Below are 17,139 nucleotides of genomic sequence, written 5' to 3' on the forward strand. Positions count from 1 at the left end.
TGGCTGAGCAGTCTGCACTTTTTGGCTTGTCATTGCTGTTTGGCAGTAAAATGCAGAAGCAGGCATCTCAAAAACTGCTGCATCTATTCACCTTGTCCCTGGCTCCTGTGCTTTAACAGAATCAGATCCTACCAAATCTGATAATTTTACAAAAGGAGATCTTCTCGACAAGTGGGCAGTAGGGGTGGTTCACAAAACAAACTACCTGTTGGTTTTACTCCATGCTGTTTCTGGTATCCAAAGCTAATAGAAATAGTCATAGATCTCAGCTGACTCAACACATACATAGCTGCTCCGAGGTTCAAGATGGAGACTGCAAGTGCAGCCAGAATTTCTGTGAAAAATGATGAGTTTACAGTCAGTTTAGACTTTACAGAAAACATACTTGCATGTCCCTATACACACATTCCTTTTGTTCAGTTTCCTAGAATCCATTTACCAATTTTCATGCTGTCCTGTTTGGCATCCATATCAGCCCATTTGCTTTTACCAAGATTGTCATCTGTTTTGTGTCTCTATTCTGGTCAACCGCATGAGGAGTGATGGCTGTGTATCTCAGTGACACCCTCCAAAACCACATGGTAAGCTGATCTCTTGTCATGTAAAAGAGGGTTTCTGGTGAATGGGACAAATCTATACCTTTTTCCGTCCCAGCAATTCATTCATCTAAGGATGGAATTCTTTACAAACCTCAATCTTGTTTGCCTTCCTCAGTTGCATTTAGCATGATTATTGAGCTTGCAGATTCCATTTCTGACAGGGAGTGGATTGTGGTGAGAGAATATTTGCAGCTCCATGGACTACTTACTGCAGTTCCAGTATTCATTTTCCTTGGCTGCCTTTTCATATGCTCTCTGTAAATGGTCCTGCTAGATCCAGGGATCTAGATCACAAAATCATGATATCAAATGAAATACATGGGTCTGCCTGTAATATTGCCCACCTAACTGGCAGCCACATCCTCTACATGGCCTGTTTTCTCAGCACTGCTGTGTTGTGTACTTAAGTACCCCTTGTAAGGGGCCACCACTCTGGTTTGAAATGTGACCAGCATATTAGTCCAAAAATTTCAAATTAATCGCTCAAAATGGACACTTTTTATGTAATACATGTTCAAAACTAATATTTAATTCATATGGCAAGATAAGTAATCCAATTATCTTTTCTGATGCCTCTTCCAGATGTCAGATTTTTGTTACTGAAGTAATTGCTAGCTAAAGTACATATACCCATCTACCACTATGGTTCATATTTTATATCATTATCTACCAATGACAACTTGTACAGGAAATGGGCCTTACAATGTTGTGGTAGGGTTTTGGGCTTTAAACAGCTATTGAACTCTTCTCTTTGACAATCATGACTGGAGGTAATTATTAAGGTCATAACTTGGTCAGCATAGGCTAAATATAGTTTTTGTGCATTCACACACAAAGAGTAATTAACCTTGAACAAAACAGGCTATCAGGTAAAGACTAAATATCATGTGACAATACAAATAATTTCCTTTATAAATAATGTATTTTGTCTTCTCTACAAAAACTTTTTCTGCATGATTAAATTGCAGTACAGGTATCAACATAGGAATTAGTCATTAAAAAGATTAACATGTTATTACATGTATGGAAAATTATTACTTTAGAAAAAAATGTATTAGTTGTTTGTCTCCACAACAGTAGGGAGAGTTCTTGCAATAAAAGTTGCTGTCGGAAAAACTCAAATAAATAATATCATAACAGAAAGGAGAATATTCTGCAGCAGTAAGAAAATTGAGTAAATGGAAAGATAATGATCTTAAATGCCCAGCAATGTTTGTACCAAGATTTCAGTGACAATGTTTTTGAATGGATTTGCAATGCCAATACTAAGATAATACCCATTCCCATTTCACACTTAAGAATGAAAAACTACCAATTTATATTCACTTAAATTGTTGTTGTTCTTGTCGTTGTTGTTGTTCTAGGGTTTAACGCCATCTTTTAGCACATGATAGGCTATACATGGCAGCCAGTATAACTGGTGGAGGAAGAACCTTGGAAAACCCAGGGAAGAACCACCGACCCACGAGAAGCTACTGGCAGGCTTTCCCACATATCCACGCTAGCCGAGCCTTGGACTCAAACCCACGCAGACAGAGGTGAGATGGCAGTGATCCGGAATGGTAAGCGCTTTAGACCACTCGGCCACTCGGGGCCCCTTCACTTGAAATAAGTCCAATCTTATGACAAGATGTTTTGAAGGTACATATAGCTTTCATGCTTCATACACACACTTCTCACAATATAGTCCCCATCTGGAAAGGCATTTTTCCACTGTTGAAGGGGTGGCCTTATAAGAGGTAGACCATTGTTGTTTTTTCCTGCACCAGTGGAACATCAAATAATGGCTTACTGCAGGAGTTCGTTTGCACAAGCCCCAGCTAAAATTATTGTTTGTATGGATGCCTGCTCCTGCTCGTAAAGTTGGGGAACCCATATGTCACCCAACTTCATTAGTGGAAAACGGGGGCTGCAGGAGTGTCCTGTGTTAAAATCCAAGAAATAAAAGCAATAACAAATGTGTTTCATTTCTGGGAGAAACAAATATACAGAAAGGCAGTCATCATTATGTGGGATAATTCTGTGGTGGTGGTCTACCACTTCAAACATGTGGCAGTGAAATCACCAGATCTGTGCACGTTGATTTGGTAATTTCACCTCTGGTATGCACAGATGAATATAACTGTCCAGATTAGACATATTATGGGCTGGCTTAATGTCCTGCTGATTCATTGCCAAAAATGGGCCAGACCCTTCACACAGAATACTGCATCAATTCAATGATATTTCAACAGATTTGTACACTTTCAGGCTGCTCAGTGATAGATCTCTTTGTGACTAGGTATGATCACAAACTGCCCACCATCATCTCACCAGCCCCAGACCCTGAGTCAAGGGCCATATATGCACAGTCATTTACTTGGGAGGGGTTGATGACTACATCTACCCCTCCCCCATGGTCCTGGCACTAAAAATATTTCAAAAATGAGTGGCTGAAAATGCAGTGTGTGGCTAAATTTTTCCTTTGGCTTGTCAAGGAGAAAGGATGAGAGCCAAGTATGCTTAAAGGCTATGACAAATTCTGATATCAAGGTAAAGCATACATAGGTCGTGATAAGGATTTATCAGACCTACTAGCCATTTTTTTTAATTTAATAGACCAAAATCTCTCACCCTGTTTCCCAGGTAGAATTTATTGTGGGTACTGAATGGTTCAATTCAAATCAGTTTAAGCACTTAGCCACCACCTCACTGATGCTACTGTCATATAAAACATGTTTCTTGACAGGCTCTACCTTCAGCACACAGTGTCAATGACTTGCATCAGATGGCTTATTGGTCATAATGATGCAACCTGGCTTGATAGCAAAGAACATGCTGCTGGCAATTGTCAATCAAGGAAGTGTCAGCCATTGATAAATCTGTGAAGGTTTTGATGAAGGATGAAGTCTGTGTGCTAAAACACTACATGGGGGACAGCAATGCCTCTTTATTCCAGTCAAGACAGGGAAAGAAGATATAGCCACCCAAACCTGAGCATCATGGCTAAAGTTTGTAAAACATGTGGCATACTATGGAATCTCCAGGGAAGAAGTGCACCTCATATAAACTTCAGCTAATAAAATAAGAGCTATCTTGGCAAGCCTCACATTCAAACAGAATGTGACTGTCAGAGACATAAAAGAGGCATTTGACTGGTATGCACAAAGAGAAAAACAACTGAATTTGGTAGGTTCAGTAGCTGCAGCCCAGACTATAACCAGACCAGTTTAAAGTCAGCACATTCTTATCATGGGTGTAGAACAGCACTTTGCTATATTTGCCTGATGATTTACAGGGTAAAAAAGAAAGTCATTGCTTTCCTCCTGTTTCTTTCACTTGTTTTGGCATCACTAGATTAGGTGACTGCTAATGGTGCTGTTCTCTTATTTGGAGTGTGGTTTACCCTCATGCAGGGAAGAAGCCTTATTCCCTCCATGGTAACAATGGTGAAGGTAGAGTGCCCATCATTGCCTCCTCCTATTACCTATTCTCCTTATGTTAATATGATCAGGGAATTTTTTTCAAAGGAGAGAGAAAACTTTTCTAGTAAGTTATGTTCTACAAATATGTATGCAATCACAAACTAATAAGTCCTCCCACACCTCAAAAACACAGATGTGAGTATCCTCATGGAGGTATTGCTCAAGCAAAACTGGTAAACAACTATAGCCACCTAGTGGAGGTAAGGGGAGATAAGGGGATTGTTTGGGAAGAGTTTCTTCCCTTTGCATCTATGGCATAGAGACTGAAAAGATTAATTTTTCCATCTTTCTTTGATTACTGGATTCTGGAGGTAGTGGAGCAATTTCCTAACATTAGTGTATTTGGGTAAGTATTCATGGGTTAAAAAAATTTACTAAACATTTTGCATTTACTTGAAATTATATATCTTCTGATCATTAGTTTATATTTATGTGATGTAAAAGAAGTGTAAATTTGAATGAAATATGTGGCTGATCATATTAAGGTATGTAGTTAAAGCTGATACATATATTTCAAAAGTGAATGAAAATCAATGTTACAGAGCAAGTGTATGTAGTGTCAGTTGAAACTGGTGATCTTGCCTGTGCTGATACAGAGGCAGATGTATTCTGTGATTTGATTGGTCAGTGGGGCAGCAGTAGCCAGAGATCATTGTCTGTATCCAACAACAAGAAGATGTTTAGGATTGGACAGGTAACATTTGACAAATTTATACAAAAATTTAATCAGATAAAGTTAAAACTAGATGAACCTGGGTAAAGCTAAAGGATAGACTAATGTGTGTTCACATGTTATTTAAACTTAGACTTACTGATTATAGTTGGATGACATACCATTTACCAGATTAAGTTTTCCTTGAATTTTTATTATTTATATTACACTTATTATAATCAGTCAACAAAGAGAAATAAAGGGAGAATATGAGAAAGAAATCTAAGTCCAGAAGCAATTATCCAATTGACTTGATTTATGTCTGAGATGTTGCACTCAATATCTATGTAACATAGAGAGTTATACTTATATTATTGCTTTCTTTTGGACATGAACTTGTATGTTATACAAAGACAATCACATTACTTAGCACTGTAGTTAATTTCACATCTTAAAAAATCTGGATTATTTGTTACAAATGATGTATAAAATCTTATAAAAGTATCTCAGCTTTTATGTCTTTCAGAATTCAGAACCCTCTAATATGTCCTATGATGTCTTTTACACCGCCAAGAGAAATAACTCTCAGAAAATTCTTCAATGTTTTAATATTTCCTATTTTGCCTTTTACTCTGCCAAGAGAAATGCCTCCAGGAAAATTAGATCAATGTTTTTCAGGTTGATGATTTCTGCATCACATGTGTAGAGCTGGGTTCAATTCAGAATGTCCTGATTGGTCACAATACAACAGGGCGTGGTCGGGGTTGGTATTGTGAGGTTGTCAAAGTGAAGCTGGCAGAGCACTGGGAAAAAATATTTCCCTGCATGAGGTAACTCACTGTAAATGAGGATGATAAAAGTGTACAAATATTTCTAAAATAAGTACCATATATAATTGCTTATCCTGAGTCCAGCTGCAAACTGTACAGGCCCATATCTGTCATTACATAATGCACTGACAGATCTGGGTCTGTGTATTTTGTTAGGAGTAATCATTAGAACAAACAGTATTGACCCTGATCTGCATGTGCATTATACTATGGCAGATCAGGATCTTTGCTGTTTGCAGTTCGTTTCAACTTATAAGTGATATGACAACTTTATGGTCTTAAACTAAGCAATAGAAGAGAGTGAAAACCAACAAGTTTTGTAAAATTTAGCAAATAATTTATTTTCCTAGAATACAAGGTGGAAACAGCATAAAAATAACTTCTAGTATTGCGAATTAAAGTCCAAATAATCCTAGAATTTCTAACAAAAGTCCCACTGATTAAAGTTCTGAATAAACTTCAGTGGAATTCCAAAATAAGTCCAATGCTGGAAGTGTTGATGTGTCTGTGATGACTCATGTTATGGTGAGGTGAATACAGTCTTTTGTTGAATCCAAATATTACAATCCAAAAATATATCCTTTTTTGAATTTTGCTCTAAATCCAAGTCTATTAACAAGAATGTTTTTTTTTGAGCACTTTGTATTTCCAGAGAAGAATCACTTGAATTACAAAATAAGTTGAATAAATTCTAAAATGAAACACTGGACAAAATAATAATACAACTGATTCTTCTCAGATCTTATACACACATGATTAATTTCTTGATAAACAAGATTATATTGTCTACTTGACCTCAGCTTCTGATTAGCATTTTCTATAAAAAAAAGTTGTATTACATGATAAAATCTTAGTTATAAATAGAAGGTCTGTTACTAAAATGATAATATAAAATGTGGTAAACAACAGGTAGACCCAGTATGTTGTGGGGAATTTCTAATGTTTTGGACTTGGATTGAGATGTTCTTTATGAAATCCAAAATCAGTGATTTAGGTCATGTAAAAAATGAACTTGATTTTGTATGAGGTCATGTCCAAAATACAATTATGCATAGCATATAATGAATAAAAACAACTAACAAACAATGCAAATTAAATATACATAACAGTGAGTATATATGATAAAGATCATGTGCCCTTGATTTTCATATGCACCTGTATGCAATATTCACACATATCAATCATCCATATTAACATCATATTACATATGTAGAGGAACTGTTAGACTTGCAAATTTTACATCCTGTTTTTTCTTTTTCTTTTCTGTGCCGATAAACAAATACTTTTTGCCATGAAAATACAATACCAGAAAGTCCATTAGTGTTTATTTTCCACACAGTTTATATCTACTTTCTCATTTATTATTCAGATTTTGCCGTATTTCTTACATTTATATTTTTTTCACTTTAATAAATGAAAATATCTTTGATACATCCATAAGCAATCGTACGGAGACACCTGAATTTAAAAGGTATTTTTATTGTCTTTATTTGGAAACATATTTGATCAATTGAGGTACCAAACAAGTACATTGGATACGTGATCATAGAAAGATGATTCTGAATTTGAAAAAAATGTGAAATCCAAGGAGAAAAAAATATGTTTTAGGCTGTTATATGGATTCTGTAATACCATGATAGTTATGGAATGTGGCAAATTGCTACTCTTTCCATTTTCTAACAGAATTATGTATGTGTAATTGCACAATTATGATGGATGATATCAGTTGTTTTTCTAAATTGATTCATTTGGTCTTTAGCTTCATATCTTCCACAGATATAATTTTGTAATTTTAATTGTAAGTATTTGTCTGTTTTGACAGTATCAAAATTTAAATTTATACCTTTGTCATTGAAGCAAAATATTAAATTAAACCTTTTCATTGTAGGTGGTTGGACACAGGATGTGATGATAGACAACTTGTCACCCAGTTATCTCCCTTATCAGAACTGTTGATGGGTGTCACCACAGGCCAGAAATACCTGTCAAATAAAGGTTTGTATATTGCTTGTAAACTATGCTGAAATTTATTCTCTCTCTCTCTCTCTCTCTCTCTCTCTCACACACACACACATTCTCAGAGAAACACAAAAATACATGTACTTAATGTCTACACATGCACATGCATTTGCATTAGAAGTTAATAATAATAATAATAATAATATTAATAATAATGATAATAATAATAATAATAATAATAATAATGCTTTATTTATAGAGGGTTATTAATTAGTCAAGGACTATTCTCCCTTGAGGGCCCTCTTAAGGAGAGTATTACAAGACACATTATATGAAGATAGCAATAATTACTGTTTATTTTAACATGTTTAGTATTAAAATACTAAATTCCATTATCTATTAGAAGCACATACATGCTCATAATATCTCTTCTTAAATACTCTAATATTTTCAGCAGATTTTACATGTAGTGGAAGCTTGTTCTACATAACTGTACCAGAGTATTGGAAGCTCTTTTTAAATTGCTCTATTCATAGTTTTGGTGGTAGAAGGTTTCCATGTGATATTGATTTCAATTGGTATTGTGTTGAAAAAGGCCTGAATAAGTCCTGAAGATACTCTGGTGCAATTCCATGTAGACATTTATATAAAAGAACTGCCTTGCGAAAATCTATCCTGTCATATATTGTGAACCGTTTGCGTTCTGTAAATAACGCTTTTGAGGGATGATCAATAGGTGCATCTAAAATTATGCATGTTGTTTATAAATCCTGTCAAGCTCAGATTTAGCACAGTTTCCCCATACATTTGAACAATAATCCATTGTTGGAAGAATATATGACTTGTAGTATAGATTTTGAGTTTCCATAGGTAAATATTTCTTGATTCTGTTGAGTAGAGGAATTTTGCAAAGCTTATCAATATGGTCATTCCAGAATAAATTATTATCTGTGGTCACACCTACAAGCTTTTCATGTTTGACATTTTCTAGTGGATGATTTTTTATTGCAAGAGATAGTTTTGGGTTCCCTAACATGTGTAGCTTTTGTAACATCCCCAAAATCATACATTTTGTTTTACCTTCATTAAATACCATCCCATTTTGTTATGTCCAGTTTTGGACTCTAATAAGGTCTGAGTTTAATCTCATTTGGATAACCTCAGTATCAGAACTATTATGTATACAAGGTTGCATCATCAGCAAACAAGTCTGCATTTGTGGATTCATTATTTAATGGTAGATCATTGATATAGATAAGGAAGAGGAGAGGGCCCAAAACTGAGCCTTGAGGGACCCCTGAATCAATTGTGTGAGTTTGAGAGCTAATATTGCCAATGCTTACTTGTTGAGACCTTTGGTTTAGGTATGATCTAAACCAATTTAAAGAAGGATTGTCGGACATGCAACAGTTTAACGTTTGCAGCAGAATTTCATGATCAACAAGATCAAAGGCTTTCTTGAAGTCAAGGAAAACAGTCCCAGTCATATGTCCATTATCCATTTCCTTAAGCCAAAGATCAATTAATTTGATATGTTCTGTTAGTCCAGATGAGTTGGTGGAAAGAAATACAAGCTGTCAACTCATGATTCCCATGTGCCATATTTTTGTGTCATGAGGTTACCCTACATCTGAGTTCTGTAACAGCAACATGATTTCAATACACCAAACTGGATGGTATTACACAGAGAGGAGAAAGATGTAGTTCTAGAATGACAGCAGATAATGAAGACTTCCTACTCACATTAAATTAAAATATACAATAGAAAATACATAATTTGTTAGACTCTGTGTTGTTTGGGCCAAAAATTACAGGTTTTGGAACCAGAATTTATGCCCGGATTTTAGACTTTCTGTCCTTAGATCTAAAGCAGACCAGTTCAAACTGCATGCAGACAGATGAGCCTTTGCAAAAAGTAGAATAAGTTTGAGATTTGGTGTAAAAAGTGGCTATGCCTCAAAAGTCATGGATTCAATACACAAACAAACACACAAAAAGAAGTCCAGTTTTCATCCTTTTGCATGGGCAAGAAAGCCAATGGAAAACAATACATTGGTACATCTTTTATACACCAGAGTGTCTAACACAACATAAATCTCTCAAAAACAGTTGTGATTGGATGCTTTCAAGTGATAATGAAAAGAATCTCCAAGCGACAGTGAGTTAAAGGTAGGGAATAAACACCTTTAGTGGACAATGAATTACAGGAAGAGAGTAAAAACCTAGTCCCTTAAGTTAGGTTGTCTCTAATTACAGGCAATATAATCATTAAATCTGGATATGGACATTCTAGCCTCTCAAGACAGATGGTCTTTCAAGACAGGTTGTATTGTATTTATTTGTGAGCCATTCTTGGCTGTTATATTGTATTGTATTTATTTGTGAGCCATTCTTGGCTGTTATATGGTCCTCTATCTCAAGTAAAACAAGCCATGAGCCTTCCTGAAGCAGTATGGTTGCTCTATGAAACATGCCCAAACAATAGACTGTTGTTGTGAGTTTTTTCCAGATAGGGTTGTGAAGACTGTGTGAAAACTGTGTCAGAAGAGGGACAACCAAAGAAGATCTTCCTTGGCAAGCAGGAGAGAAATCAATCTTAGGGTGGTCAGAAGAAATAATTCAGAGATTCCCTCAAGTCATCCTTGAAACATTTCAAAATTGGGAAGATCTCACACAGGATTGCTGCACCTGGCACATTCTTATCCATACCTTGGCTACTGCACACGTCCGTGCTCAACCTATATTAACCTCAGTGTTCAAGTATCTTACTTTATTTGTATTTCAATAGCACTGTATTCTGCCTTCTTTGGATTTAGAATATAGCTTGGTGGGATCAACGTACAGGCCATGACCAACTTCATATGTATATGAAATAAATGGTAAACTGTATTGCTATTTTCTTATGTAAGAAATGACTAGCATAGATAGAGATCAGTTACCAAATGTTTGTCCCCTGACCCTGTCTATTTACATGAACAGATAAATGTACTAATGCATTACCATTCGTGTGATATTTTCTGATTTGGTCCTTAAAATTTGATTCCAGATGGATTGTGGAACTATCACATAACTTCAGCAGGGCCAGAGAAGCTCCCTAAATCTGCCCTTAACAGGAAGCTAAGGACTGTATCCCTTGTTGTCTATGGTTTAGATGGTACAGTGGGCCCCATTGAGCTGGAGAACACAGACAGTGATACCATTATGCCAGGAAAGACGGACCATTTCTTTGTGAGTTATTACAATGTTTTTTTTTAAAAAAATGTTAAATTCAAATGAAGTACTCTTTCTTTTATTAGACATTGTTATTGATATATTTAGGGTAATATTCCTGTTTTAATTTCTTTTACTTTTGCACAGCATGAAAAATCAAGCCATAACAAGAAAAAGTTAAAAAGATCTTCAGGTTTAAACATGATAGTGGAGAGCCAGCAGTGCATCTGCTGAGGTTGCTGACACATACATTTCATGTGACAAGAATAATAAAACATATATTGATTAATATCTGACATTTTCACCTTAAACAAGATATTAATCATTTTTTTTTATTTAACAAAGAACAGAAATTTAATTGTACTGTTTTATGCTAATTGTACAGATGTGACATATTAGCATCATTTATAGATTTGTTCTCACCCCATGGGCATTTTGCAATGTTATTTTGTTGCTTGACAAATTGGTCTGTTTTTTCTCACCCATGCGACAGAGAAATCTGTTTAGCTAACCTTAATTTTCTTATCTCAGTCTAGTCTTCTCAGACCAGTCATCTCAGTCAAGGTTTCCACGTGCTCAAAACTACTTTTATAAAAAGAAACCCTTGTTGTCTTCTCCTGTGCCTCACGTAGTTGTTCTAAAATCAAACATCAACAACAGATATATAACAAAAACATAGTAACTTAAGGTCAATCCATCTTTGAGAACACACCATACAAAACATTTTGAGAGAGACAAACACACATACATGCCCAGTGTCAAGCTATTTAGTATTATGCTAATTCGTTTCACACAGCATGGTCAATTTTATCCTATATGTGGGCCCAACTCAGTACATTTTAAGATCAGCGTCATTAAATGTAGCTTAAGCTACCTAACTAGTTCTAAATACTTTATGTGAAATAAATTACATACTGTTAGCTACATTTAATGACGCTGACCTGAAAATTGACTGTGCTACAGATAGGATAAAATTCTCAATGCTGTGTGGCATGAACTGTGACAGACAACATTGATCGATGCACATAGACTATAGACCTATACACTTCAAAGCCTCGGTGAGAGACAAATAATATAACTCCTTGACTTGAATTTCCATGTCTTGGTCCAAAACCCCAACATAGATTCCATTGATCAAGGGATACTCAGGCTATACATATTACTGGCCACAAAAATCCCAACTCTCTTAACAACTACAGAAAACTTAGTAACAGCTAGAAATGCGTTACGACAAACATGCTTTATTCTAATTTTTTTAAGCATCTCCATTGTGCCCCAGTTAAATCAAAAATATACCTACAATATTTAATGACAAATAATGCACTTACCAGCTAGAAGGAATCATTTATCCATCAACACTTTAATCCATAACCAAATTTCACTGTATCATTTGCCATATTTCCAATACAGAAAAAAAAATTTTCAAAGAATCTGTGAACTTGAAAGTTTAGCATATGGTTATCTGCTATGGTCCATATTTGGAGGGTCTTTCATACACAGGGGGTAATTTTACAATCAATATTAATTACAACACAAGTATGTCACAAACAGTTTCACCTCCTCCAAAGAAAAGGTGAGTTATATACGATAGTGACACAGATTTCTAATTACCCATGAATAATCTAATGCAAGTTGTTACTCTTCATTACAGATTGTACTAAGTATAACTACAGTACAACTGTGTACCCAGTATTGTTTCATTATTTGCAATATAACCTTTCAAAATTGGAACTGATGAAAATGAAACATTTTCTTGTAATAAATATTAATTATTTATTGTTAATTTTATATAACATCCATATATTAAATATGATAATACTTCATTGCTATGCAAAGTTTTATGTTATTTTTTTTTTGCTCACGTGTATTAACTGTGTACTTCAGACGCAACAGCCACAGGACAGGCCTCATTAACATATCTGTATTATTGAGCCGCATGTAAACATTGGGGCATGAACTACATTGCATTAGTGAAGTGTTCTTTATACTTTAAAGGAAAATATTGGGTGAGAAAAATAATGTACGTTGGGGTTTGGATTGAGACCAGGAAATCACAATCATGGGGTTACATTATATGTCTCCCCACTCGGCAAGCCTCGTAAGGAGACAAATAATGTAACCACTTGACTAGGATTTCTTTGTCTTGGTCCAAACCCCAACATAGAGTATATTAATTACAGAACCAGATGTCTGTATTAACTGTTGATGTTGTAATCAGAATGAGTACGTCAACTTGATTTATGTTTTTCTTCTTAGAATCATTCCTTGCCTGGTGTTGGTGAGATTCACAAGATACGGGTGTCAGCTGGATATGAAGATGATGCTGAATCAGTCTGGTCTATACAAGCGGTAGGAAATTGAATTCTCTCTGCCCTTCATGTTTGTGATGCATTGTCCCCTTGTGAGAAGGAAAGCCATGAAATTCATGTTTCTCACATTCCTATATATGTATGATTGTGTTTTGCTATGTAGAAAACCAGTGCAGTATAGCTCTATCCTATCTCAACATGTGACCTATATCCTGACTTTTGGGGTATTTTGACCTACTGTGACTTCATTCTGACTCTGACTCTGTAGTGTTTTGGAATTTGACCTTCTGTGACCTTCGTCCTGACTCTTGATGTATTTTGACCTACTACTGTGACCTTTAACCTGACTCTTAGGGTATTTTGTCCTTCTACTGCAAGGCATAGTGCGCACAATGTATCAACAAATGTCTGAATAACATCATTTGCTCATTCTTTCACAATAATCACAATAATATCACTTAGTAAAATGAACAGTGGGTGAAGCTGGGTGTCCTTCAAATAGGCACTAATCAACCTTGCTAAACGTGTGGTATCTCAAATCCAAATTCAAGTTAAAAAGCTGCTGTTTTATTTGTTTGTTTTTTATAATCTCCTCTTACTATTTCATCTGGGTAAATACATCTTGAGCATATTCCTGTTTATTTAGAATTGTGACTAACTACATTATTGTCACAGCAATGAGAGAAAAAGTATGTAGTAATATTTAGGATATTTATGGATCCCATCCATTCTTTTAGAATTTGTGCTCAGGAACTTGGTGAAACCTCTCTTTACTGCCATTCAATTCTTTCCCCTTTCCTGATCACATCAATGCATATCATTAATCCTATCAATACACATGCTTTATGAATAAATAGAGATAAACAGTTTTATTAATATTTTTATTATGTATAATGCACTTTTTAAAAATAATATATTATACCTTGATATATTATTAAAGAATGTTCAATATTCCATCAGAACTCAAATTATATAATAAAAATTATGATCTGCATACTAATAATAATATAGATAAATAAGTATTCTATAAATAATTAATCATAATGTATTGAAATTTATTTCATAATGCCTCTTCTTTTTAAATGAATTAGTAAACTTATTTTTATGATATTAGTTTATACATTCACTATTTAAGTTCTTCTGTATAATATAATAATATAAAAATATTCTTAAATTATTGTAAAAATGGGACATAATTCAAATACCAATCCTTAATGAAGTTTAAAGAACACAACACATATATATATATATAAAAAAAAGGATTAATGAATGTCGCATAGAGTTTTGGAATTTAAACCTTTTCGATATACCATATTGAGACAGTGAAACCAATAGGTTTCCTTTAACAGACGTTCCATCGTTTATCATTAATACATATGGGAGTACCTGGTGACATGAAACTGACATCATCTTGCCTTGGACTAGAAAGATGCCCATTACAGCTGCAGTATACTACAGTTTATTTACCATGATCATCTGAACTAGATTTATTGTTACACAAATGGGAAAAATAGTCAACAATAAAATGTACATTGTTGTAGGATGCTCTAATCCTACTATTAAAATATGTGAGAACTCCTGCAAATGTGGTGTAAAAAATTTATAAGGTTCCCATCAAGGAGGAAATTTAGAATGGATAATCCTGTCATGCCTTGAGAGTGGAGACCAGATGATGAACTCTCAGTTTTATTACACTCAAATGTTGGTCCTTGAAAACTGTGTTCTTTGGTGTTCTTCTCCTCCCATGGGATCCTCACTGATGTCCCACCCATTAAGTCAGGTGATGGAAGAGAAGTAAAGTTTGAACTTTGGACAGGTTGGTTAATAAGGTTTGCTGCTGGCTTCTTCCAGATCTGTGTTCAGACACCAGGAGCTGTTTTGGTTTGGAGAGCCTTTATCAGTGGTGCCATGTAGCAAAAAAGGACCTTCAGTTGCACCCACACTTGGTAATAGCCAAGAAGCTGTTGCAGAAATTGTCCCAAGCCAGTAGGTGATCAAGCAGAAGAGGGAATGTCCTTGGTCCCTCAAGCCTTCCACACTGGGCTTGGGTACTTTCAGGTGAAGATGCTAGTGGAAACCTGGGCATGTACCACCATCAAGTCTCTAGAGGCTGTAAAACTCAAGGCTTCTATGCTACTATAGCTTCCCATACCAACCTATTTGCAGCTGCCTTTTATGGGAGATGGTGACTCATCTAGGCCTAGTTCCTTAAAAGGAGAAATCTGATCTGATCCTTTACACTTCTTTACAAAGAGAAGTCTGATCTGATCCTTTATGGTTTCTTACAAGGAGAAATCTGATCTGATCCTTTATGCTTCCTTACAAGGAGAAGTCTGCTCTGATCCTTTATGCTTCCTTACAAGGAGAAGTCTGCTCTGATCCTTTATGCTTCCTTAAAAGGAGAAGTCTGATCTGATCCATTACACTTCTTTACAAGGAGAAGTCTGATCTGATCCTTTTTCAAAATTTCATTTACATGGGGATGAGTGTCCTTTTCATTAATCAAGGGACAGTTGTGTTACTTCCAAACAGGTTCTTATGATCCATGCTGTCTCTCAAAGCAAGACTGTTTAAGAGGACTTCATTGTCTGCTCACCTTTACCTCTCTCCTAGGGACTCTAAATATGTTAATAATAACTAGTAAATAGGTGTTTAATGTAATTAAATGATGTTTACACAAAGAATAAAGTCCAGCCAGGGCCCGTGATGTGGGTCAGTTCAAGGTCAGTTCAGTGGACACGCACACTAAGTTGGATTAGCGATCAGCCAATCAGAGACAAGGGTCTGCTGTGCTGAGGTAGCTGACAGCAGTCATTCACTTTACAAGCAATCAGCATTGAGAGTGGTCTGTTTTTGTTTTCATATCCTCCACCGCCCCAACCACCACCTGCAGATCTGTTACATCTGGCTCACCCTTCACCTGCAGGTCTTATGATTAACTTTCCACCAGTATACCAATTCCACTATCTCCAGACCCTTCATACTAATAGGCTGCTCTTGCCATATCTTCTCCAGTGGTATTTGCCACTATTGCATCATCGGGCATTCTGTCCCCAATCCACTCAACTTACAGACATAACAAGTTGTGGTGACTCTGCCTCAATACAGCGGCAATTCTGCCTTAACAGTTATGTCAGTCAGTCATACTGGCGAGTCCACCTCAAAACATAGGAAATTCTGCCTGGACATCAGTCATACTGGCAATTCTGCCTCATATATAGGGCATGTTGGCCATTTGGCCCTGACATCAGTCATACTGGCGATTCTGCCTCGTAGTTACTGCCTGCTTCTGTACCATCCTACCACAACTACCTCGTGCAGCTAAGGATGAGACCCAAGGAATGCCAAAGATGTATACTTATGTAATGTTTTATAATGCTAAATAGTTGTTAATTAAAGAGTTTGAGACTACCTCTCAATTAGTTCTTATTATGCTTTAATGAATCATATATATGGTCCACCTGTCGATCATTCCATATATTTTAGATTGTGTAAACATGCATTTTATATTATGCTAGCCAGTGAATTACTGGATTTTTCAAGTAAAATGAAAGTGATTTACTGGAGTGAATTACAAGAAATAATTTCACTGACACATTAATAACAAGATATGTGTGAGATTCAAAAGCAGACTCCAGTTCTAATCTAACAAGGCACTTATAATTTTTTTCTTAATATGTTATTTTACTTTGTATTTGGAATGAGAATTATGCAACTGTACATTTTCTTTTTAAATAATCACAAAACATTACAGAACTTAAATGGTAAACTGTGGACATCACATGGGATTCATTACTGTTACTTTAGTGTGTTATACAGACTATACACAGTACATCTTGCTAGCCAAGACATTTGGTAATGGTAAACTATGGACATCACATGGGATTCATTACTGTTACTTCAGTGTGTTATACAGACTATACACAGTACATCTTGCTAGCCAATACATTTGAGCATAACATAAAAAAGAAAATTTGCTTGCTATGAGTGAATAATAGATATATTTCATAAGCTTAAGCATTTTCACCCACTCAATGAAATATATCCGTTTTTCACTTCATTCAAGCAAATAACCTCTGTTAAATTAAGTTTTTGTTCCTCAGTCTAGAACTGCAT

At 35.5% G+C, this 17,139-nt stretch overlaps 1 protein-coding gene across 1 annotated transcript in view; it reads left to right on the forward strand.

Annotated features, from left to right (window-relative positions):
• Positions 1–17,139, forward strand: part of LOC149807090 (lipoxygenase homology domain-containing protein 1-like) — a 276,859-nt gene that overhangs the window by 175,761 nt on the left and 83,959 nt on the right. The window contains exons 39-43 of the mRNA XM_089961784.1: positions 4,606–4,757; positions 5,394–5,545; positions 7,434–7,540; positions 10,551–10,732; positions 12,971–13,063. Of these exons, the coding sequence (XP_089817910.1) occupies positions 4,606–4,757; positions 5,394–5,545; positions 7,434–7,540; positions 10,551–10,732; positions 12,971–13,063 (686 nt within the window). The remainder of the gene's footprint in view (positions 1–4,605; positions 4,758–5,393; positions 5,546–7,433; positions 7,541–10,550; positions 10,733–12,970; positions 13,064–17,139) is intronic.

Source organism: Sinohyriopsis cumingii, chromosome 1 (genome assembly GCF_028554795.1).
Source record: "Sinohyriopsis cumingii isolate HCF-2022 chromosome 1, ASM2855479v2, whole genome shotgun sequence".
Lineage (NCBI taxonomy): Eukaryota > Metazoa > Mollusca > Bivalvia > Unionida > Unionidae > Sinohyriopsis > Sinohyriopsis cumingii.